The 19978-nt window shown below is 44.2% G+C and overlaps 6 protein-coding genes across 9 annotated transcripts; 4 read left to right on the forward strand and 2 right to left on the reverse strand.

Annotated features, from left to right (window-relative positions):
* The first annotated feature begins 165 nt into the window (after positions 1–165).
* LOC108052329 lies at positions 166–1119 on the forward strand. The gene has a single exon (XM_017134708.2). The coding sequence runs from the start codon at positions 219–221 to the stop codon at positions 924–926; it is 708 nt and encodes a 235-aa protein (XP_016990197.2). The 5' UTR covers positions 166–218; the 3' UTR covers positions 927–1119.
* LOC108052328 (TOM1-like protein 2) lies at positions 1022–5138 on the reverse strand. 3 transcript variants are annotated; one of them, XM_017134706.2, is made up of 6 exons: positions 4935–5138; positions 2927–3378; positions 2133–2866; positions 1945–2074; positions 1691–1741; positions 1022–1527 (listed from the first exon to the last, which is right to left on the reverse strand). In XM_017134706.2, exons 1-6 carry the CDS (start codon positions 4999–5001, stop codon positions 1330–1332), a joined length of 1632 nt encoding a protein of 543 aa, XP_016990195.1. In that variant the 5' UTR covers positions 5002–5138; the 3' UTR covers positions 1022–1329. The 3 variants fall into 3 exon arrangements, with proteins under 3 accessions (XP_016990195.1, XP_016990194.1, XP_016990196.1); XM_017134705.2 differs by having other exon boundaries at positions 1936–2074; XM_017134707.2 differs by lacking the exon at positions 1691–1741 and having other exon boundaries at positions 1936–2074.
* Positions 5139–5552: 414 nt separating this feature from the next.
* LOC108052318 (nuclear transcription factor Y subunit alpha) lies at positions 5553–7605 on the forward strand. Its single transcript, XM_017134695.2, has 2 exons — positions 5553–5666; positions 5823–7605. The coding sequence occupies exon 2, from the start codon at positions 5881–5883 to the stop codon at positions 7024–7026; it is 1146 nt and encodes a 381-aa protein (XP_016990184.2). The 5' UTR covers positions 5553–5666; positions 5823–5880; the 3' UTR covers positions 7027–7605.
* LOC108052319 (trafficking protein particle complex subunit 3) lies at positions 5559–8763 on the forward strand. The gene is made up of 3 exons (XM_017134696.2): positions 5559–5666; positions 7733–8143; positions 8236–8763. Exons 1-3 carry the CDS (start codon positions 5628–5630, stop codon positions 8320–8322), a joined length of 537 nt encoding a protein of 178 aa, XP_016990185.1. The 5' UTR covers positions 5559–5627; the 3' UTR covers positions 8323–8763.
* Positions 8569–16268, reverse strand: LOC108052317. Of its 2 annotated transcripts, XM_017134693.2 has the most exons (5): positions 15304–16268; positions 12314–12470; positions 11872–11974; positions 11225–11375; positions 8569–11134 (listed from the first exon to the last, which is right to left on the reverse strand). In XM_017134693.2, exons 1-5 carry the CDS (start codon positions 16092–16094, stop codon positions 9346–9348), a joined length of 2991 nt encoding a protein of 996 aa, XP_016990182.2. In that variant the 5' UTR covers positions 16095–16268; the 3' UTR covers positions 8569–9345. The 2 variants fall into 2 exon arrangements, with proteins under 2 accessions (XP_016990182.2, XP_016990183.2); XM_017134694.2 differs by lacking the exon at positions 12314–12470 and having other exon boundaries at positions 15792–16268.
* A 733-nt stretch (positions 16269–17001) lies between these two features.
* On the forward strand, positions 17002–18686 carry LOC108052303 (spermine oxidase). Its single transcript, XM_017134674.2, has one exon. It carries the CDS (start codon positions 17176–17178, stop codon positions 18604–18606), a length of 1431 nt encoding a protein of 476 aa, XP_016990163.2. The 5' UTR covers positions 17002–17175; the 3' UTR covers positions 18607–18686.
* The last annotated feature ends 1292 nt before the right edge of the window (positions 18687–19978 follow it).

Below are 19978 nucleotides of genomic sequence, written 5' to 3' on the forward strand. Positions count from 1 at the left end.
ATAAAAATAAGTTTTTTGAAAAAAGAAAAAAAAATTAAACATCAGAAACCATAAATAATAAAATTAAAAAAAATTTAATAATTCATTCATTTTTAAATTTGTTACCCTTTATAATTTATTTTCATTTTGAACAACTTGTCAACCCTACTCTTAACAGCTGTTCTTAAGACCCGCAAAAATGGTTTACAATTTATTGTGAAAATCAAATACAAATAAAAATGTCATCCTTTGTGGTTAAAGTACTCCAGTGCTCACTTTCACATAGTCAAAGGGATATAAAGCCATTTATTTATGTACGGAGCAACTGGATGGACGACGAAGTGGAGTTTGACTTCCTGTCCACTTCTGATAATCAAAACTACCGGGGAAGTCTTAAATACGAGGAGCTACGGAATGGTGCCAGTGATTTGGAGCAGTCCTATGAAGTCTTCTTTGCAGAGTGCAAAAATGCCATGACCACCCACATGGGCCTCCAAGGATTCGACTACGATATTTCCCTGGAGAATGGAGATAAACAAGTCTTCAAAATGTACAAATGCAAAGGATACGAAACGCTATATTTGGAAGTTCCACTGAGAAAAGTGTCCAATTGCTACCAATTACTGGATGCAGCCATAGAAGCTGGACAACAGAAGCCTCAAGCAGCTCCGGCCCCAGAATCCGATGTCAAAGAAACCACATCTCTTGCTGAATATGAAAAGTATGTGAAGGACTCCAAGCTAAAGGAGGAGGAACTGCTCAGGAAATTCCTACTGCTGATAAACAGCAAGAAGGCTTACATCCGGGACTTAGAGAGCCAGTTGGAAGAGCGATCGAAGAAGTCCTCAAAACAAAAAAAAAGTCAAAAGATTTTGTCAGAGGACGAAGAAGATGAAGCCTACGGAGCAGCCACTCAAGTCATGAATATAGATAACGATTCGGATTAAGCCAATCCAAAATTTATCATTGAAACATCTCACCTTCGGTATGTGCTTGAAATGTATTTCCTTTTTGTTTTAGTTTTTTCGTTTCGATTGTTTGATTTTGTAAAATAAATTAGCTTTATAATGTATGTATATGTATAAATAAACAACAAATAGACTTGTAACGTAATACATTAAATTACCATCAATATGTGTAGACGTGGCTTATAATTAGACCAACAGAAGATCGCTTTTTGGAATATAATCAATAGTTATCGTTGCAGTTTTGTAAAAATTAAAAGCATTTTACATAAAGTGTTAATATGTATCTGCTATCATATAGACGTTATGCATAAGTATGTTAGGGTGTGTATAACATTTGAAAGAGTAAACAATTAGAGCCGATGATGGTGCTGGCGGAGATCACTCAGAGGGCGAGCAGATCCTCCTCGGCGCCCGGTTTCTTTGGTGTCTTTCGTAAGCTGTCTGCTCCGACGGTTCCTGTCGTGGCACTGGCGGCGGAGTTCGATGCATTGATCGTTGGAAGATTTTCGGCGGCAGCGGCTCGCTCCTCTAGGAATTTGTCAAACTCCGAGCTGGTCAGTTCCTCAATGCCCTCGATGTGCTGTTGTGGAAACAAATCGTTAATCAGTCAAGATCTATACCCAGAATTGTGTGCCAAAAGCAAAGAAGCAAAGGAAGAGTATGTAAATCGAGGAACTAAAGCCGAGAGTGCATGGTAAGATGAGCTTAAAAAATGACAATGTGCTATTCGTATGGCTACTTACTGAGCTGCCCAACCACGCCTCCATCTCGTCGATCTCATTCTCTTTCGTCGACTGTGTGGGCGCCAACCGAACAACAAAACGAAACGGAAACGAAAACCAAACGCAATTTGCATAGAACAAAAGAACCAAAATGTTTTTCAGATTTAAATTTAAAGTGTAAATCGAACGGCCAAAACGAGGTCAAAAGTAAGGGAACAAATCGAACGCCATTAGTTAGACCGGCTGCCTGGCGGCTAGTTACTCACTTTACTTACCACCGGCGGATCGCCGGCTGAGCGCTGTGCTGCCATTTGTGGTTGATTCTGTTTATAAGGCGAGGCGGTGGCCGTCACACTTCCTGCAGCAGCGTCCACGGTGGGAATGTCCCTAAGCATATCCGATTTACTAAGAAAGAGTATGGTATTAACATGGTGCAACGCATCGGGGTGCATTCTGTACTCACTGGTTCCCATCAGTGCGTGACTGGGCCAGGATATCGAACTCATCGGTAGGCCGGGCTCCCCTCTGAATCCCGATGGGTGCTGCTGCTCCTCCACCCAGACTGAGCTGGCCCAGGCTCTGCGGCAGTTGGGCCTCCTCGCTACTTTCGATCAGGTCGATCAGCAGCTGGTCACTTTGCGGCGTATTGCTTACGGCAGTAGTTGTGGGCGGAGGTGGGAGCGTGGCCACCGTAGTGGCTACTGTTCCAGCCGCTCCCACCCCGGGCAAACCCATTGCAGCGCCCAGCACTGCCGATGGCGAGGTGACAGCAGCTCCCTGGCCCTGTGAGCGAGTCTTCTCGTACCGCTGATGGCGCAAAAACACGTTATTCAGCTCGTCGTTGATGCGCAGGAACTCCGCGGTGAGCTCGTCGTCCTGGACTCGACCAATCAGATCGACGATGCGAGACTGCATCTCCTTGCAGGTGGAGGTGAGCTCGTTGAGCAAGGCATAGTCATCGGGCGACTCCTGCCCAGGCTTCAGAACACTAAGCATTTCGCTCAGGATGGACATGTTGTTGCTAACGATTTCCAGCTCGGAGCGCAGCTTGGCCGCTTGGTCAGGGGTCAAATGCAAAGGTCCTGTGCTGGGCGGAGCGGCGGCTGCTGCAGCAGCGGCGGCGGCGGCGGCCATGTGTTGAGGCGAAATTGTGTGCTGCTGGGCGGCCACCAACTGAGGAGGCAACTCAGGAACGCTCTGATTGGTGGAAAAAGGATTAATAATATTGAAAGCAAGGCTTTATCTTTAAGTTCTCACCCTCTGTGGCGTGTAAATAGGCGCCATAGCATCCAGATCGTTGGCTGGGAATTCAATGCCCTTGTTTTTCAGTTCCATATACATCTGGGTGACTCCATTAAGATCCGGCTGGTTTTTAAACGCATCCGCCCAAATCTGTATCAAGCTGAGAACCTTCTCCTGCATTGCAGCTGGTGGATCGTTCTTGGGCCCGATCAGCTTTACCAACTCGTTGATAAAGTCCTTCTGGGCTACCAGGACATGAAAAGCCTTGCCGCAGTTCTTCACGCACGTCTCCAGGACGGTCAGCGTGTACATCACCACCTGGTTGTTCTTGCCGGCATTCTGGGTGAGGCGCTTGCGGATGGCGCGCATGGCATCACGGGCGGTGTCTGAGGATTCGTTGATCATGTCGCAGATCTCCATGTTGGCGGCCCAGTTCTCCGAGGCCAAGTTGGCATCGGTGGCGGCCTCTGAAATATTAATGAACATTGAGTTGGAATCTAGAGACATTTCAAAAATGATCTTTTAACTACATGTGTAAGTACTTTTATTCTTTTGATACTGAAATATTCTGGGATGCACAGAAAAATGTAGTCATTTAAAAGTCAATAATTCTGGTGTCTAAAAATAAGTCATGAAAATGTTGTGTGCAAATATTTGTCGCACAAAGAATATTGTGCGTCATCCTTTTAATAACTTTACGAGTTTTTTAAAGGTATGGCAATTTTTAGAAAAGCTCTGATAAAAGTTGCAATAAAAAATCCAGTTCTACCTAAAAATAAAATGTTATGAATTTATTTGTGTTTTCTGTGTGTGATAAATGGACACAAAAACTAAACATTTTCAATTGCTAAAAAAATTGACTCATTTTTCAAAGATATTACTCTAAATTTAAGATTTTTTTTAATAATGTGAAGTTTATTTTGCGGTTATTGATCTGATCTAATTACTTCAAATGATCATCATGTATTTTCATTCCTTTGTTTATTTATATGGCCAGCTGGAACCGAGTTTTTTAGCAAGTGAGTATTATTTCTGTATATAATTTAAGCTCTTGGCAGTGCAATGACTTGCTCAAATTAAAAAGTACAAACAGAAAGTGGAAATGCAACTCGTTTAAATCCAAACAAATGCAAGCGGGCAAATGCATTTCTCGGATATCGGATAACATATATCCAGAGATACGATACACATGTGAAATCGGGTATACGAAACGGAAAAGCTAACCGCAAGGCAACAACAAAATATGAGCAAAAAAAAAATATGAAGCAACAAATTAGTAAGTCACCATCACAAATGCAAATAATGCAGGTGTGTGAGTGCTTTTGTGTAGCGGCAAATGGAAATTATGGCGAAAATACGAGGCAAAGAGGGAACCGTAATAAATTAACACATATTTTTATGTAACCTAGCGGTTAAAGGCAATGATGACTAATTGCCATTACTACGGGTGGAAAAAGGGGGAAGATTGGGTGGCAAAAAAGCAATCAAACAAAACAAGAGCGCATCAATAACAATACCGAAATGCGAGTGTGTTTGTGTGCGTGTTAAAGGTGAGCAATTCCAAAAGAAAACATACAAACAAACATTTATCTGTGTGCGCTGTCACACCTGGGCCCGCACACCCATATAGGGGTTAATCTTATCAGAAACTCACAGTTGTTGCCACCGCCTTTGAAAGCAAATCAGACTATTTTGCGGGTTGATAACCACACCGCACTTTGCCATAGTAATAGTCGGCAACAACAAATGAGTTATATGAGTGTCTGTGTGAGTGTACAACCCGCAAAGAAAGCAACAAAAAATACTACAAAACAGACGAAGAAAGTTGTGAAAATTCAATTTTCCAATGGCCCAGTCTAATTGGGATTCGCTTAAAAAGCCTTCAAATAAAACAACTGGCAATGCAAATGCGCAAAAATCAACGCATATGCGTTGTATTCATGGAAAATGTTACAATTTAACCATATATACACACACCCCCGCTTCCGGTGGGTGGTTTTCGAGGAGGGGGAGGGGCACTCACCTATGCGCTGGCCAACTGGAGTGGAGAATACATTTCCCAAAGCGCCAACGTTGAAAAATGAAGCCATCGTGGAGCGGTTTCTCGGATCTTTTCGCCGTCTGTTTGCGTTGCGGTTGAAATTTTCCTTTATTTACTTTTTGTCACCTGGAGCAAATGTTTATGCACTCGTCTACAGCGGTGTTACCGTGGCTGGACTCTGCGAAAAATACCGTTTGAAAAATGCACTAAAATAAACCAGGCTGATTACACTAGAGCTGGAACATTGCATCTTCATGGAGATACATTTATTGATTCAGGAAGCCCAGCTCTCTTTTCCCAGTAACAATTTGTAATATTATTCTTCATTAATGCTAAAAGGTTAAACAATATATTAGCTTCTATTATTACGCACAGCAGTACAATTTATGAAGTTTAGGTATATAAATATGTTATTAAATCGTTTTTGAATTAAGCCCGCTAATTATATAATAATAATATAATAAAAATATATAATATTAATATAAGCTTAATAAATTAAAAATTAAAATTAAGTTGTCCATGCGATAGTTTAGCCAACGATATGTACATTGTCTGCAGCCCTGAAACATGTTGCCGTGATTCAGCACTGTACCCTGGCAACCCTGCTCTGTAAAAGTAGGAAAAACAGAGAATTTTATTTTCAATTGGACAATTCGCAACATAAACAGGCCGAAAATGTCGCGACAAGCCTCCCGCCTGGACGCCAAGAAAGTGGTAAGTTAATCGAGAGACGGGTGCTGTAAGTGGGGAATCGGTATCATAAGTTATAGATAGTTAGTTTTAGTTGTAAGGTTAGTTTTTGCCTAGAGCCTAAGAACGAATCTTTGACGTGCCACCCACCCTCAAAATCGGCTTCATTCGCTTTTCCAGTAAGTGGTGTGTTGAGGGCTTGAGGTTGACACGGCACAAATCGCCGAGCTATCGGGCTATGGAAAACCATTTCAGCGCCACCAGCCGCCCCTCAGCCACGTCCAGAATGAGCTCCAACGCCTCCGCCGCCGCCAACAGCAATAGCAGCAGCAGCAACAACAACGCATCAGCCGGCAACAATGTGAGTGTAAACACGGCTGCGGGAGGAGCCACCAATGCCGCCGCAACCGCACAGCCGATCCAAGTGATTCCCATGCCCATGTTGCCCGCAGGGGCGGCCCAGATCATAATTGGCCAGCAGGCTCAAGGTCAGGCGACGGCGACGGGGCTGCAACCCCAGTTGATACCCCTACAGGCCAACCAGATCATGCTGCAGGCGGCCCAGCAGCAGCCCCAGATGCAGGTGATGCAGCTGCCCGATGGCCAGACCATATTCTATCAGACGCCCACCATTGCCGCCTTGGATCCGAATGCAGCGGCCAATGCAGCAGCCGCCATGGCCGCCCAACCCACGCCCCACTACCTCAACATCAATGGGCAGCTGGTGCAGATTACTCCAGCGGCTACCGCCAATCAGGCGACACCCAACGCTGGTCAGCAGATCATCATGGTACCGCAGACGGCCATGGCGGCGGTGAATGCAGCTGCCGCCAGTGCTGGGGCCACAGGAGTGGGCACGGTGGTCGCCCAACAGCAGCAACAACAGCAGCAGGTTCAAGCCCAATCCCAAGCTCAGCAGCAGCAGCAACAACAGACGGCGGCGGCTTCTAGCGCTGCGGCCAATAATATAAGTGCCGACGTCAGCACAAGTACCACTGGGACCAATACGAACAGCGAGGACGAGAGCTCCAAGGGCGAGGCGGATGAGGAGCCGCTCTATGTCAATGCCAAGCAGTACAAACGCATCCTCATCCGACGGCAGGCCAGGGCCAAGCTGGAGTCGCGCATTCCCAAGGAGCGCTGCAAATATCTGCACGAATCTCGTCATCGGCACGCCATGAATCGGGCGCGAGGCGAGGGGGGCCGTTTCCATTCGGCGCAGGAGAAGGGGGATCAGGATTCGTCTGGTCCGGATAGCGGCAGCATGCCCATGGCTCCCAGTGGCGGCATCACCCTCAGCCGTGGCACGGCAAGGGCTCCACCTAAGCTGATCGCACCACACCAAACACCAAGCATTACCATAACGGCGATCAAGTCGGAGTAGCCGCCGCCTAGCTGTAGATACAAACCAGACTAGATCGTAGTTTATAGTTCTAAGCCAGTCACTCTGTGTCCCTCAACCCGCCCTCAATAACACCACGTCAGTCGGTGTTTTCGGTTTAAATTTCTCGTCATTCATTTCGAATATTTAGCCTTGTTCCCTTTTTTCAATTTCGAGATAATGGAGTTTTATTTTCAAGTGTCGATTTTCGTCATAACATTTTTTTGTAGATCTAATGATTTGAATTTAAGCCTTTATTTCAATTTTATAAATATCGCTTTATTTCCGAATGTTTACTAGATATTTTTCAAATCTGTAGATTGTGGTTATTGTAATTAAAAGATACAAATTTATTATTTTTATTGAAATATTTAATTTTTTGATTGAAAAACAATGTCGTGTCCAAAAGTTATACCATAAAAATTGTGCAATTATTAATATAGATTTCACAAGCAATTTCGAAATGAAATTGAGAACAAGGCTTTAAGAATAAATCAAATGTACGACTCGTCTATTGAGAACATTTAAGAACACAGTCAATACACCGCATAATAAATACGAACAATTGTTTATAAACTTAAATATATACGTTTTCTGTAGTTAATTTTAATGGCACCGACCCATAAAAGGATTCATCCTGGTTCTGGATTGATTTTTATTAGCTGTCTGCATTTCTCTCTTCCTCTTTTGTACAAAAAACAAAACACAGAACTCGGAGTTCCTGACACTCACCTACGGGGCACTTGTCACCCAAATGCTGCGCGACTTTGAGAACGCCGAGGACGTGAACAAGCAGCTGGAGCGGATCGGCTACAACATGGGCATGCGCCTGATCGAGGACTTTCTGGCGAGGACCTCGGCGCCCCGCTGCCTGGAGATGCGCGAGACGGCCGATCGTGTCCAGCAGGCGTTCCGCATCTACCTGAACATCCAGCCCACCATCTCGAACTGGTCGGCGGCCTCCGATGAGTTCTCGCTGCTGTTCGACAGCAATCCGCTGACGGAGTTCGTCGAGCTGCCGCCGGATCTGACCAATCTGCGCTACAGTGCCATACTCAGTGGCTGCATCCGCGGCGCCCTGGAGATGGTGCAGCTGGAGGTGCAGTGCTGGTTCGTGCAGGCAAGTCTGGCGCAATACTTTTACGCTTTTCATTCTTGGCTAATGGTCTAGTGTGCTTTGTGTGTGCGTGTGTGGCTGGGTGTCCTTTGCAGGATCAACTGAAGGGCGACAATGTGACGGAACTGCGCGTTAAGTTCGTGCGGCGTCTAGAGGAGGTCATACCAGCTGGCGAGGATTAGAAAACAAGTGTGGATCAGTGGATCAGAGCGCGTACTATGAGTTCTTTTGGGGGTCAATAAAAGCACAGTCTGTATAGAATTTAGCATCTAGTAATCTGCGTTTGTCGATTTTGAAACTGCAGTCCACATTCCGGAGCAAAAGCAACAGCAAAAGGAGCAGCAGCAGGAGCAAGAAGCAACAAGCAACATCCACAGGAGCAACAGCGGCAACAGCAATATTGGAGCAATAAGAATCGTTACAACAAGTTTAGTTTTATGTTTTATTCGACTTTATACAGATGATTTAACTTTGGGTATATAAGAAAACAATAGAAAATATGTTTCTGTTCATATTTGGCATGATATAAAGCGTCATAAACTCGATTAAAAAAACACAAAAGTATTCTGTTATATTTGATACAATTTAACAATTAAACCCCCCATAAATATAACGTCCCTAAAGGCATGGATCGCTTTGAATCTGGGGTAGTTATAAACTATAATTGTTAGTTTTAGATAAAATGAAAGATATTTAGTATGTTAAATATTAAAAATGTACAAAAACAAGAAAGAGCTTTAGATAAAAGGAAGCTGATGGCGTTTTATCAACTGGTCGTACATATACATATATCAATTGGCCATATACTACATAGTCTGCCATGTTTTATTGCCTGATAAGGGGTCGTATCTTCCTACATTGGATTTATGGCAATATTTTTCGTTTATCGCCGACAGTTTGCAAAAAGTTCACCAGAAGGCGCTTTGGGTATCTATATACTGGGGTTTTATATTAGTCGAAGGGTTATCTTTTTTGTAATGTAAGTTGTAGCGCGGCCAGCCTCCGCTGGGATCACATTTGGTTGAATCGATTCGCTTAAATGCACTTTAACAATTTCGGTTATTTTTTGGTCTCTTCTTTATGGGGAAATACTTTTAAGAGGCACAATACTTTGATTGATTACATGATTGGTTTCTCTGGGCTCTTGGATTTGGTCTTGTAGGTTTCAGGGGCTTTGGGATTAGTGTACATAAGTGGTACTTAGTTTAGTTCTGCTGTGGACAAAGCATTAGGTTCAGATTCCGGCGCGTCAGAACTTTGCGGAGCGCTTGCAGCGTTTTAATGCAGATCACCACGCAGCAGCCGTTGGCCACGCCCTCCGCCGGACTCTTGCAGGTGCAGGCGTTGCCCTTGACGGCGGCAGCGGGAGCTGCGGGAGCGCTGCTAATGACGGGCGGCTCCTGGGCTTTTCCCTGGCCGGAACAGCAGCCCGCGGCTGGAGGAGGAGCTGGTGGTGTTGTCTTCTGGTTGCCCGTGCAGCAGCCGCCCGAGGCTGGAGCAGGAGCAGGAGCAACTCCATTGCCGCAACAACCAGTGGAAGCGGGAGCACTCGGCTGGGCACAGCCGCAACCGGTCTTCACGGGTTCAGAAGCCTTCGGCTCTCCACAGCAGCCTCCAGCAGAAGGTGCTGGCTTGGCGGCTGCACCACCTCCGCAGCAACCGCCGCCGCCGGAGGAGCCACCGCTACTCATGGAAGCCAGGTTTTGCAGCAGCAAAGCAACATCCTCGATATTCTGGTTCATTTCCGCCTCGCGTTTACTCACTTTTTTGGTGGGCGCCAGGCTGCCGCAAATGCGTTTGCCACCGCTGCTGGAATTCATCGTTGTGGTTGTGGTCGTCCTGGTGGCCTTTTGGGCAGCTGCAGCACCACAGTCGCCACCATGACAGCTCTTGGTTTGATCGCACTTGCAGTTGGTGCAATTGCAGATGCCCGCATCCGCTGTGATCTGCTTGAGCGTGGGCTTGTTGTCTCGAATGTCCAGCTCCACCAAGCCAGAGGCATCGCTGGGCACTTGGGAAGCCTGTTGCAGTGTGGCCTGCAACAGGGCGCTGTTGTTGTCGATGGTCATGAGGATGTCGTTCAGCAGCGACTCCGTTTCCATGTCCTCCTCGTTGTCGAAGCTGTCCTGCTTAAGCAGCTCCTCGATATTTTGCTGATTTAACTCCAAGGTGGGTGTTGCCAAAGTAGGCTCTACTGCAACGTCGATTTCCATGGTCTCCGCCTGCGGATCTCCCATGTTGCCGCTCACAGCATTGCCGAATGTGGGTTTCAGGTCCACGAAACTGGGCATCTCAGTGGGCAAGGCCACGCAGGCATCCGTTAGCGGAGCCATGGGAATGATGGGCTTGGAGACAAGGACGCCAGCGTCAATCCACGGACTGGGTATTTCCTCTTCGGCGGCGAAGGAGAGCTGGTAGGCCTGAGAAGTCTCGGGAAGGATCAGGGGTTCGTTGCCCTGAAGGATAAACACATTGGATAACTGATCCTGCGGCGTCAGAGTGTGCAGCACCACTCCGCTGTCCGTGCTGGTGGTTTCGGAGCAGTGACTGCCTGGATTTAGCACCATCATCTCTGCCGCTTTAGCTTTACGGAACTCCTCTTCCTCCTGCTCCTCCAGCTGGGGATCCTGTTGCTCCTGATCACTGAACTTGGACTTCTGCGACTTCTGTGGCCTCTTCTTGCGGCCCTTGTTGAGTAACTGCCGCTGGTGCGTCTTCTTGTGGGATTTCAAGCTGTGCGAAGTGCTGAACGACTTCTGGCAGCTGTCCTCCTGGCAAGGATACGGTTTTTCGCCGGTATGCGTCCGCCGGTGGGTCTTTAAATGGTGCGAGGCGGTGAAGGCCTTGCCGCAGTCGTCCTCCTGACACTTGTAGGGCCGCTCCTGGGTGTGGGTACGCATATGCTTCTTCAGGTCGCTCAGCGTGGTGAAACACTTCTGGCACAGCTCGCAATTGAACGTCTCGCCATTGTGCAGTCGCAGGTGGGCGTGTAATCTGTTGGTTGATCGTGGTGATTAATAAACCATGCGGCCATTGGTCTATTCCGGCGACTATCAGTCCGCCGCAGTGGATGGGATTGCTCACCTGTAGCGCGTGTTGAAGGCCTTATCGCAGCCGGTCACTTCGCACTCGTAGGGCTTCACCTTGGTGTGGACGCGGACGTGGATCTTTAGGCTGTAGGATGTGAGGAAGGCCTTGTGGCATCCATCTTCCGGGCATTTGAAGCTGTAGTCGCCTGGAAAGAGAGAAAACGATGCGGTTCATGGCGAGTATATCAAAAATAAACAAAGGACCCTTATTTGTTTACATTACATTACATTCAATTGGTTGAATTTGAATTTTTTTAAATAATATGAATTCGTTTGACCATAAAGCGTTAAGTGCCACAATTGTTTATAGGAAAAAGGTCATTCTCCTGTTCACTTACGACTCGATAGAAAACAGGATGGATTTCAGTAGCCTGAGCTTTCCAAAAACCAAGTTAGTAACAATATACTTTGCTAGAAAACCATTTAGTCTTCAATGTCTCTACTTAAAAATTTCAGCTCAACAGTATCAAGTTAGATGAAGGGAAATTCTGCATATGTCTAAGGAACTAGACTTTATCAGAAAACGAAAACACAACATCAAACCGGAAAATACAAAATTTATCTAGTCAGTGAGAAAGTCAAGCGGGCAGGACACACTTAAATATACGAAAAATTAGTTATCTATATAGGAATACTACTCACCCGTGTGGGTCTTTAAGTGCGTTCGCAGGTTTCCAATTGTACTATAACTGCGATAACAGTTCTCATAGTTGCATCTATAGCGACTGAGAGCCTCATCCGAACTCTAAATTGTAACGAAAACAATGTCTTTAGATAGATTCAATAAAGTAGTTAGGAGGTTAATAGATGTAGAGATTGTACATTGGAATGAAACAATTATATGATAACATGCGGGATTTAACAAGTGATACGCTTGGGGACAGCCATTACGATGTCGAATTAAGCAAACACTACGCACCACGAGATGGTTAACAAAACTTGGTTACACACGCCTACAGCGGAATCGCAGGAATCGGAATCTCCACTAACACTAGGATTAGGATGGCGAGTCGCTACAAAAAGCGTTAGGTAACGTTAGGCACGTTAGACACTTGGCTAGCGGATGGTGATTGGTTGTGGGTACCTCGTAGGCCAACGCCATGAGCTGGTCGTTCTCGTCCTGCCTTATCTCCTCCTCCTCTTCCTCCTCCTGCGCCTCTTGGTGCAGAACGCCGGGCTGGATGCAGTGGGCCAGCTGCTCGTCCTCGTCCGGGTCATTTGGATCGTACTCATCCACATAGCTGCAAGATCGGACCGAGCGGGGCGGATTTAGAAAACGGGGGAAGACCAAAGAGGCATTTATCGAATTCGCAGTTGGAAACAAACAGAAAATCGCATCGGGTGGGGCATATGTATATTCCACCCGATTTGTGTGTCAGTGGGCCGTTAAGATCATTGTGTATACATAATAATAAACGCAACAAGTATACGTACTTATACATATGTACATATATACAAAATGCACAGATTGCGATTAGTGGGGTTAGAGCGTTGTAGCAAAAACATCAAATAACACACAAAGTATAAAGTATAAGGGCGCAAAAACAGCCGTTCTCTGGAGGCATTGTCGGTCCTTATTAATCAGATTAATTAATATTTAATGTTGTCATGGTCAAAACACAACAAATGGCAAAAGAAAATAGCAGACGGCAACCGAAACTAAAAAGAAAAGTCGAGGGAATAGTACAACAAGTGCGTGGGTGCTGAGACGGCTGGCAGGCTGACTGACGGGCAGCGTGCTCCACCCCCAGACCCTTCCCCAATACAGATCCACCCATCGAGATGCCCCCTTCGGATCGCGGGAGTGCTGAAAAATGAGAAATATGATTGAGGGAACACTACTCATGGTGGTAAAAATAGCAAAAAGGCGTCGTCGCCGAATGGCTAGTGGAAAAGGGAGGACGGAAGGAAGGCGCGGAGCAAAACAACACACAAGGCACGGATGAAAAATTGAAATATTATTGTACCGCATAATAATGAACAAACCGGGGGCAACAACAATGCAGAAAATAGCGGACTAACCCCATCACAACAGATCATTTGGACTTAAGAACAGCCAAATTTAGTTTATGACTATTTTAATACCTTTTGAGGGGCCCTAATCAATTAACAATTTCACTACTTCTCGTTATGGATATATGTGTTTATTTAAGTATTTGTGCAAAACTAGACTTTAATCTTTCTATTACCCTTTAGTTCTAATCAGTCGGTTTGTTGAATCAAATCTATTAAAATTTAAGTAAACATGGTGAAAGCCCTTCAGTTTTTGTGACTTATCACTACATGATTTTGTCTAACTTCTAAAGAATGAAAATATAAGTCCTATCGGCAGTACATGTTTTCAAACTTATTCTAGAGAAATAAGCCCTGTGACACATTAACGATCTTTACCCCTTGGGAAATAATATGATAAATAGAGAAAACTTTTTATAGTGCCAAATAGTACGATCTTTACCCCTTGTGAAATAATATGATAAATACAGAAAACTTTTTATAGTGTCAAATCGTACTTTTTAAGGAGAATGTTCTCGGGGGAGCATTTCACAATAGCAGCGCTACATTTTGGTATAGTTTGAAAACCGGCTTCCTTACACCAAGTGTGAGTGAGTTTTGGGGAAAATTTCGACCATCTCCGCCCCGACACATTGTACAAATATACATCTTTGTATGCTTATATCCATCTATACATTCTGGTCGACGATTGGGGTGGGGGTAGAAATCTAAATGCGTTCATCGGCGCAACTATTTTTAGCCCAAACAAACGATTTCGATCCCAATAATCAGCCGAAGTGGAAAGACCGAGGCATGCAACCATTATGATGCCCATTGCCATGGGGCAATATACCCTCCAAAACGAGGGTACACCCTAGTCGAGTCGATTGCCGGTGCAGAATGCAGCAGGCTGAGAACACAAATCAGGCAATTAGCAAACAACTTGCTAGCGATTCGGACACCGCGTTGTAATAAGTGGACATTGGAATGGTCGAAATTTTGCCAACAAATTCTCGACAAGGAAGAAAATATGAAAATTCGATTTTGTTTTTTTCGAGGGGGGCCAAGCAAAAAGCGAAATAAAACCAAAAAAAGGCCGGACACGTCACGACAGACGCTAGGCAAATGTTTTCCTTTTTTCTCTCGCGGACTTTTTGTGTGTGGGCAGTGGAAAATTAGCAGAAAAGAGGGGTGGTCGTGGCACTGTCCCTGGGCGGGGGTCAGAATGCGGAGGGCACACCTGACGGCCCACTATAATTGGCCAAATACGACAAAAACCCAGCAACATTAATCTACCTCATACAAGGCACTAAAAATTTGCAATAATTATACAGACTCATTTTGGTTTTTAGCACATTTTTCTGGGATTGCAAATCAAAATGAAGTGATCGAACGCTTTCAAGGTCTGCCATGAAATGAAATATTTTTAATATTTTCTACTTTTGCTAGTGATGATTCTGTATCCTAATCAAAACTCAATCAACTGGCAATATACATTTTTGTGGTTTTTATAAATTTAATTAATTAATTATGCATTCAAAGCTTGAACCAATTATAATATTTTAAAAATATGTATTGCCAAGATTTATGATTTATTTTTATTTATTTAATTTTCCACACTTTCCTTGAATTTGATTTTCAGAAAATGTATGTATATTCGAGATAAATACATATATAGAACATTTCGGGAAAAGCTTTATTTTAGGCAATTTATAGGTTTGAAAATTCCAGAAATGTATGCCTTTAAAGTTGATAAAATAACATTATTTTAAGGGAAAATAGTTTTAAAGGTATTTTAAAACGTGTTGAATTTTAACTACTAAATCCTATCTACTAAATAGGAAAAATTGTTAAATTTAAATCATTTTGGAACTTTTGAAAATAGTGTTTAAGAACTTCGAGACCGTTTCTTGAATTATCTATTTTCGTTAAAAAACATATGCTAATAAGACATTGTGAATAAACCAAAACAGGTTGTTACATTTAAATCTTAAGAATTTCATGCCATTGCAAAAAGCGTTTGAATTACAAGAGATCTATAGAATACTCATGCAGCGGAGGGAAAACATGCAAGTGGACTACCTCGTCTCAATAGTGAAATAAGCCGGAGAATTGGATTCCGAGCCTCTGGAGTTACTGTTCGCAGTTCCCTGGACATTATCACAGTTGATAGTATGAGTTGCACCCTCGTCGGAGGTGGATACCATGCTGAGGGAGACCACGGTGGGTGGCTGGACCTGGACGAGCTTCTGGTTCTCGAACTGGTACTCCAGCGTGAAGCAGATGTCGTCCAGATTGAACACCTGGGCGGTGCTCTCGCTTAGACTGGCAATCAGTGGAACTTCAGCGAGGTTGGAGCTGAGGTTTTCGGTGGTATGATGATATGTGATGGGTATGACCGTGATGGGCATGGGCGTTAGTTGATCCGCGAGTGGGTAACCATTGACCGCTCCCGCAGAAACGATTTGTGGATGTGCGTGCGTTTGTGATGGAGTGAGTTCCTGCGAGAACAGGGCACTATAGGACGCCTGGACGTCCTCGGTGTCCAGCGACAGGCCCAGATTAAGCACCTGTTGCTCGCCACTGGTGGACTCCGTTGCCTGGCTGCCGTAGATGCTGTAGTTATCGCCGTGGATGATGCCCAGTCCATCTGCCTCCAGTTTTGGGGTGAGCAACTGGGCCAGTGGCCTGTCGAAATCCAGGGAACCGCTGGAGGAATTCGACGCGACGGGCGGGGAGCCGGAGAGCGAATTGCGCGACGAGTTGGTATCATAATCCCGGCTGTCTGATAACGAGTTTCCGTGACTGTTAACCGTCTTCCAATCGCATTGGTAGTAGTGCTGCTGCAGCTGTTGTTTTCCTTGCTCGTTCATTTCGTTTTATTATTTATTCGCACACCCACGCACACAAAAGAACACGCCTGCTATAAATCGCATATGCAGTTGTTTTTTCTCTTTCTCTGTTGTCACTGTGCAATATATATATTGCAAAAGAAATTAGAGATCGCGAGATCGAAAAGCACACATCCGCGATCGAAAAGCACAACAACAAAGATAAGAAACACTGTGACCGCGGCTGTATCTCTCAAAAATACCCCTAACTTTTTAAAAATATACTAAATAAGCTCAGAAATACTGTCAGTATTAAAACGCCTTTAGCGGGGACACAAACAAAAGTGGTGAAATTGGATTAAGGGTCAAGAAAATTGGAGATTAATAAACACAAGGACATTTTGAGAAATGTATATTATTTTTCATATCAGCTCACATAAAGTATTCAAAGTAGTGATACTTTCCAATCTTCCTATTATTTGCGGTCTAAAAATTCGAATGCTTTATATATTTTATTCAATGGCCGGAAATAGCCGGTATTTGAAACTTCTTTTTTTAAGACTACTGAGATTTTTACAATAGTTTGTGTTTTATTTGTATGATTTGTAATACACTTTGTGTACAAGAATAAAACGAGTTTTATTTGTGACGTGTACACATTAAAAATTAAATTAATTTTTCAAGTATGTAAAGTGTGTTTAAATGCCTTTAAAAAATTTGCACTTTAAAAATTCAATAGCAAGCACTTTGTTTATTGGTAATGTTAAAAGTTTAGCTTTTGACAAAAAAAGGTAAACACAACTATTGAGTCATAAATTTATATACATGTTCAATGTACTCGGGTAAACTTAAATAACTAAAAAGCTGTAATAAAAAATAAATAGAACTCACCAAACACAATGTTACCTAAGACCAATTTTCAGTACTGTGACCTGGATTTCTCAATGTTACATTTTTGTGGTGCAAAACCTGTCAGAGTGCAACAAGTGGGGCTGAAACTAAAAAGGGAAGCCATTTAAATGCAGCATCTAAAAGTTGTGAAGTCGACCAACGAGTTGAAAACTCCATCAGTAACTCGTTGATCGTCTGCTCTGTCGGTCGGAGTCAACTGCCTGCTTTCAGGATGGATAAATGCCGGGGCTCCTCTGGGATATTGATCATCGGGGCAGGACTCTCGGGAATAGTCGCCGCCACTAGACTCCTCCAGAACAACTTTAAAAATGTACAGATCCTGGAGGCGGAGGACCGCATCGGTGGGCGGATCCACACCATCCCTTTCGCGGACAACGTCATCGATGTGGGCGCCCAGTGGTGTCATGGAATGCAGCGGAATTGTGTGTATGAAATGGTGAAGGATCAGGATATTCTCCATCCAACGGGCGACTATTACAGCACCATGAAGATGGTGAGGTCCAACAAGGAGCTGGTTCCCCACGAAGTGGGCAGCACCATGCACGACATTGTGGCTGGAAGCATGCCAAGTGGACCCCATCCGGTCGTGGGATCCTCTGGCACCCACCTCGCGGAAAACTTTTGGCGGCGAATCGAAGCCGAACTGCCCCATGTGGACAGGACTTTGGCCAGAGAGGCCTTGGATTCCTTTGCCAAGCATGAGAGTTCCATCGTGGGAGCGGACAACCTGTTTGAGGTCTCTGTGAGGGAACACATCGAGTACCATGACTGCGATGGCGACAAGCTGCTCCACTGGGGCACCAAGGGCTTCCAGAGATTCATCCGCCTGCTGATGAATGTCGGTGAGGATCAGCCCGAGGATCTGGGCTTACTCGCAGGTCATGTCCACCTCGGGAAGAAGGTCACCAGAATTGAGTTGGCCCGCCCTCGTAAGGTAATCCTGCGCTGCGAGGATGGGGATTACTTCGAGGCGGATCACGTCATCTGCACTGTATCCCTGGGAGTCCTGCAGGAGCAGCACGAGAAAATGTTCATCCCCCCTCTTCCACCGGCCAAGGTGAATGCCATCCGCAGCCTTAATCTCGGAACCGTGAACAAACTGTTCTTGGAGTTTGAGCAGCAACCGCTTCCCGATGATTGGGTCGGTTTCTACTGCTTCTGGTTGGAGCAGGATCTAAAGGAGCTGCGCAAGACAGAGTATTCCTGGCTGGAGGGCATCACCGGCTGCCACAAGACCACTTGCCAGCCCCGTCTGCTGATGGCCTGGGTGGGCGGATCACATGGACGCCACATGGAGACCCTGTCGGATGAGAAAGTCCTGGAGGGCTTGCAGTGGCTGTTCCGCAAGTTTCTGACTTTCGAGGTGCCAGCACCCAAGCGCTTCCTGCGCAGCAAGTGGTTTACGAATCCAAATTTCCGCGGGAGCTACAGCCTTCGCACCACGAAGGCCGATGAACACGACACGGGTCCCTGGGATCTGGAGACACCTGTAACTGGACCGGATGGCCATCTCGGCCTGCTTTTTGCCGGAGAAGCCTCCAGCAGGAACTACTTTTCCACTGTTCACGGAGCCGTGGAGGCGGGCTTTCGGGAGGCAGATCGTCTGATCGGACTATACTCATCTTGCGGTCCAAATTCATAGAGTAGCTTGGTTTTGGTACTTTTCTACGCCCTATTTAGTTAATTAGGTTACTCAAATTCCTTGTTTCTTAAATAAAATTATTCGAGTCATTCTTCGACCCTTATAAAATAAATGACTTTAAATGACAAAAAATGGACTCAAAAAAATATACCGAGATTTAAACCACAATCATTTAGAAATATGGCACTTTCCAATCTGATGTCTCTAAGAAAAGTTAGTTTTTGGACACTTTTCTGCAAAGCCATTTTTTAATAAATTGGAGAGCTCATAAAAATGACGAAAAACCGACCCAAAAATACAAACCAAGATGAGTATACAGATTTTTGGAGAATTAAACCACAATCATTTGCAAATATGCCGCTTTGAAATCGGATGTTTGTAAGAAAAGTTATGAACTTAGAAGTGCAGGTTTTTGGTCACTTTTCAGCAAAGCCATTTTTCGAAAATTTGGAAAGGGGTTAGCTCATAAAAATGACGAAAAATCGACCCAAAAATACAAACCAAGATGAGTATACAGATTTTTAGAGAATTAAACCACAATCATTTAGAGATATGCCACATTGAAATCGGATGTCTGTAAGAAAAGTTATGAACTTAGAAGTGCAGGTTTTTGGGAACTTTTCAGCAAAGTCATTTTTCGAAAACTTGGAAAGGGGTAAGCTCATAAAAATGTTTGAAAATCGACCCAAAAACACAAACCAAGATGATTACACAGATGTTTAAAGAATTAAACCACAATCATTTAGAAATATGCCACTTTGAAATCTGACGCCCGGAAAAAAAAATAAAAATGACAAAAAATCTACCCAAAAATACAAACCAAGATGAATATACAGATTTAAGAGAATTAAGCGGCAATCATTTAGAAATATGCCACTTTCGAATCGAAGGTCTGTTTGAAAAGTTATGGGCTTAGAAGTGCAGGCTTTTGGTCGTTTTTCAGAAAAGCCATTTTTCGACCCAAAAATACAAACCAAGATGAGTATACAATTTTTAAGAGAATTTAACCATAATCATTTTAAGGTATGCCACTGTGAAATAGGATGTCTGTAAGAAAAGTTATGGACTTAAAAGTGCAGGTTTTTGGTCACTTTTCAGCAAAGTCATTTTTCGAAAACTTGGAAAGGGGTTGCAAAATCGATCCAAAAATAAAAAACAAGATGAATATACAGATTTTTAGAGAATTAAATTACAATCATTTAGAAATATGCCACTTTAAAATCCGATATCTGTAAGAAAAGTTATGGGCTTAAAAGTGCAGGTTTTTGGTCACTTTTCAGAAAAGCCATTTTTCGAAAATATGAAATTTTAGCTCATAAAGATGACGAAAAATCCAAACCAAGATGAATATAAAGATTTTTAGGGAATTAAA

Source organism: Drosophila rhopaloa, unplaced genomic scaffold (genome assembly GCF_018152115.1).
Source record: "Drosophila rhopaloa isolate 14029-0021.01 unplaced genomic scaffold, ASM1815211v1 contig_163, whole genome shotgun sequence".
In the NCBI taxonomy this organism is placed as follows: Eukaryota; Metazoa; Arthropoda; class Insecta; order Diptera; family Drosophilidae; genus Drosophila; species Drosophila rhopaloa.

Excerpts from the sequence above, each read along its gene's own strand:
- LOC108052329 (XM_017134708.2), top strand. The coding sequence starts at position 219 with ATGTCATCCTTTGTGGTTAAAGTACTCCAGTGCTCACTTTCACATAGT.
- LOC108052328 (XM_017134705.2), bottom strand. The coding sequence starts at position 5,001 with ATGGCTTCATTTTTCAACGTTGGCGCTTTGGGAAATGTATTCTCCACT. Across the intron at positions 3,379-4,934 it reads TCCAGTTGGCCAGCGCATAG|AGGCCGCCACCGATGCCAAC; the intron begins GTGAGTGCCCCT and ends TTAATATTTCAG. Across the intron at positions 1,528-1,690 it reads AGGCGTGGTTGGGCAGCTCA|CACATCGAGGGCATTGAGGA; the intron begins GTAAGTAGCCAT and ends TTTCCACAACAG.
- LOC108052319 (XM_017134696.2), top strand. The coding sequence starts at position 5,628 with ATGTCGCGACAAGCCTCCCGCCTGGACGCCAAGAAAGTG. Across the intron at positions 5,667-7,732 it reads GCCTGGACGCCAAGAAAGTG|AACTCGGAGTTCCTGACACT; the intron begins GTAAGTTAATCG and ends AACAAAACACAG. Across the intron at positions 8,144-8,235 it reads TGCAGTGCTGGTTCGTGCAG|GATCAACTGAAGGGCGACAA; the intron begins GCAAGTCTGGCG and ends TGTCCTTTGCAG.
- LOC108052318 (XM_017134695.2), top strand. The coding sequence starts at position 5,881 with ATGGAAAACCATTTCAGCGCCACCAGCCGCCCCTCAGCCACGTCCAGA.
- LOC108052317 (XM_017134693.2), bottom strand. The coding sequence starts at position 16,094 with ATGAACGAGCAAGGAAAACAACAGCTGCAGCAGCACTACTACCAATGC. Across the intron at positions 11,975-12,313 it reads TCATGGCGTTGGCCTACGAG|AGTTCGGATGAGGCTCTCAG; the intron begins GTACCCACAACC and ends GTTACAATTTAG. Across the intron at positions 11,376-11,871 it reads GCACTTAAAGACCCACACGG|GCGACTACAGCTTCAAATGC; the intron begins GTGAGTAGTATT and ends CTCTCTTTCCAG.
- LOC108052303 (XM_017134674.2), top strand. The coding sequence starts at position 17,176 with ATGGATAAATGCCGGGGCTCCTCTGGGATATTGATCATCGGGGCAGGA.